Source organism: Capsicum annuum, chromosome 6 (genome assembly GCF_002878395.1).
Source record: "Capsicum annuum cultivar UCD-10X-F1 chromosome 6, UCD10Xv1.1, whole genome shotgun sequence".
In the NCBI taxonomy this organism is placed as follows: Eukaryota; Viridiplantae; Streptophyta; class Magnoliopsida; order Solanales; family Solanaceae; genus Capsicum; species Capsicum annuum.
In genome coordinates, this window is record NC_061116.1 from 16,429,888 (window position 1) to 16,433,472 (window position 3,585).

Sequence of the window (3,585 nt, forward strand, 5' to 3'; positions counted from 1 at the left end):
ACAAACCATCAGCCATTTAGCTACTATATAAACATGACCAAACCCAATTGCCCCATTCATCAAATAACAAATTGAGAACATTGCCTCTCATTTCAAGGTAAAGAACAAAGATGTCAGGAAGAGGAAAGGGAGGCAAAGGATTGGGCAAAGGAGGAGCCAAGAGGCACAGGAAGGTACTAAGGGACAACATCCAAGGAATCACAAAGCCAGCTATTCGTAGGCTTGCTCGTAGAGGTGGTGTGAAGCGTATTTCTGGATTGATTTACGAGGAGACTCGTGGTGTACTGAAGATTTTCTTGGAGAATGTGATACGTGATGCAGTGACATACACAGAGCATGCTAGGAGAAAGACAGTTACTGCTATGGATGTGGTTTATGCCCTCAAGAGGCAAGGAAGAACTCTTTATGGATTTGGGGGTTAGGGATTGTGAAATTTAGGGTAATGATTGTAGATTTAATCTTTAGGATTTTGTGTTTGATGGTGTAATTCTCCGTTACATATTCAATGGAAAGAAATTGCTTAGCCATTATTTCTGACTCTGTATAATTACTCTCTTTGTTAATTTACTATTTTCAGTTTGAAAGGAACCAAAATATACTAATTCAGTTTACTATTTTATTTTTGCCTTTTGTTTTTGAAAGTTTAGCTAGCAATAAGTTGGTTACATTAACCCTTGGGGGGATTTAGACACCTTATTGTCAAAACGGAGGGAGTAATTGATTTTGTTAATTTTCACAGCTTATGATTGATTGACAATACTTGATAGCTGATACCATCATCATTCTATCTATTCACATATTATGGTCAACTAGCTAGATCTTAGCTAGTGTTTTATTATAGATTTATAAATTTTTTTGTTAAATCACTTTTTGATGAAGATAAGAGTGAAATTTCACTATGATTTTGGTCATATTATTTTAAAAATATGTTTTACTTTTAAAAGTTTAAAAAATAAAATTTGGTATATTTTTTGGTATTTATAAATTTGAATTCTTTGTTAAATAATGATAAATTATAGGCATGATACATAAAAGTGATATTAAATTTGACATTAAATTTTAATTTTGACCCTAAACATTTGTGGATAAGTAGGAGTTAAAATAAAAATTAAATGGGATAATTATTATTTAAATGGGCATGTGTATCCACCGCTATTGGGTTGACTGAGTATATGTAAAAGTTGATCGATATATGTCATTAAAATATAAAAAAAAAAAAAAGCTAAGGGTTCAGTATGTTCCATTAGAAATTTGGTCAAAGTTCAGATATTTACGTGGGTATTATCCCTTTTATTTATTTAAAAATTTGCACAAAATTCCACTTTAAAATTATGTAGTGTAGTATATTTCATTTGTGATATTTCTCAAATCAATACTCAAATATTGAAGTGGGAGAGGCCTCAGTGATGGATAAATTACAAGAAGAATGAACATTTTAATGCGGAGGTGCAAGAGGTTTGTTATGCATCCTTTTCAAACAAAGGTAGATCATAAAGTGCTGAAGATGAGTGAATAAATATGACATGATGTTATTTTTAGATTGTCGAAGATAAGACCTTAATTAAGAGATTATGCAGGACACAAATTAGAGAAGGAGATTAAATATGACATGATATCGTTTTTTGATTATAGAAGATAAGACCTTCAACAAGAGGACATGAATCAGATAAAGAGGTTAGTAAATATTCAACATTATCTCACTTTTTCATTCGTACTAAGTGGTAGAATCACTTTGGTAGTTCTTGTCTTCTTTAATCGTGTTACTTTATCAGGTTTTTAGTAATTTTTCCGTCTCAATATATGCCACTTTTTTTTTCAATCAATATAAAAAAGAATGATACATTTTTATATTTAATGACAATTTTACTTTAAAATACCTATTTTATTTTTAACAAAATGATTTATAGCCATCCAAATATTTATAACTTATTTTACATCACAAGTTTAATTTTTTTTTTTCTTTCTTTCTTTAATGTCATGCCTAATCAAACTAATTAATATAAATTGAGATGGAGGAAACAATATTTTTGACATTATGATTTATTTAGCATTGTTTTTCCTTGAACTAATCACCTATTAGGACAACCTTTCTATTTATACTTTCTCTGTTTTCAAATAATTGAATTATTGGAGAATGATATATTCCTTAAAAAAAAAATCTTTTAGCACATAAATTGTAAGTTATTTTTCACTATTACTCTTTTAATTGTTCTTAAATTATTCGTCTAGAAAATGTGAAGTACTCTTAAGAATCTCATTAAATGAATTAAAAATAACATAACTCTCAACCTTATTAGAATTATTTACACTCTCTCCCACTTTCTTAATTACGTTATTCTCTCTTCTGATTTATATACATAACAAGACCGACATATACATAGAAACCTTTGTATATGACAAGGCCGACATATACATAACAAGGCTGATTCACATACATAACAAGTATGACAAGGCTAATATATACATAACAAGGCCGATATATACATAACAAAATCGATTCATATACATAACAGGGTCAACATATACATAGAAAGCTATATATATATATTTAGAGAAAAATGAGATTTTTGTAATATGTTTGGAGAAATGAGTTTTTTGTAATAAGTGAAATTTAAATTGTAGATTTGTGTAATTTTTAGTTAAATGATAGGATAAAATTGAAAGAAATTTTCAAACGTGTCTCTTGAAAAATGAAGAATTCATTTATTTTGGACAATTAAAAATAATTCAATACTTTATTTATTTTTAAATGGAGGGAGTAATAAATAAGAGTAAGATTGAATACACATCACCATTTTACAAACCACTTACGAGATAACTGAGTGTGTTATTTTTCATATAAGTACTATTCTTTCCGTCTCATTTTATGTATCACAATTTTCTTTTTGATACGTCTCAAAAAGAATTTTATCTTTCATTATTTAACAACTATTTAATGACATTATTCTCATTTTATCCTTACTGAATTTCAATTAATAAGAAAAGACAATCAAAAAGTAAGCATTAAAGTGACTTTAAGAGAGATAATTCTGTAAACTTTATAAAGTCATTATTTATTTTTTAAATTTAGTGTCCAATTAAATAACGATACATAAAATAAGACGGAGGGAGTATTATTTTGTGTTAAAATGATTTTAATGTTGCCAAAAAAAAAAATCATAGGATTTTTTCCATTTAGCAATAAATACCAATCCAAATAACGTACCTCTCCCTCATCTCACCCAAAATAAAAGCGCAATCGGCACACTTCACAAAACAATGACTCCCAGCCATAGATCTCTGTTAAATCAACGGTTCATACGCAGTCTCTGCTTATCACGCGGATCGAGTCTACTATACGTCCGATCATCACTTAAAGCTCCAATCAACCAGCGGTTAAGATTTAATATCTCTCCACAACCCCCGCAACGAACCACCAGCTATTCAGCTATATAAAAATGACCAAACCCAATTCACCCATTCATCAAATTCCAAATTTACAACATATCTGTCATTTCAGAGTCAAAAATCAAAGATGTCGGGCAGAGGCAAGGGAGGTAAAGGATTGGGCAAAGGAGGAGCCAAGAGGCACAGGAAAGTATTGAG

General features: G+C 29.7%; 1 protein-coding gene across 1 annotated transcript; it reads left to right on the top strand.

The window, feature by feature from the left end:
* The first annotated feature begins 6 nt into the window (after nt 1-6).
* Nucleotides 7-619, top strand: LOC107874440 (histone H4). Its single transcript, XM_047414658.1, has one exon. The coding sequence runs from the start codon at nt 111-113 to the stop codon at nt 420-422; it is 312 nt and encodes a 103-aa protein (XP_047270614.1). The 5' UTR covers nt 7-110; the 3' UTR covers nt 423-619.
* The last annotated feature ends 2,966 nt before the right edge of the window (nt 620-3,585 follow it).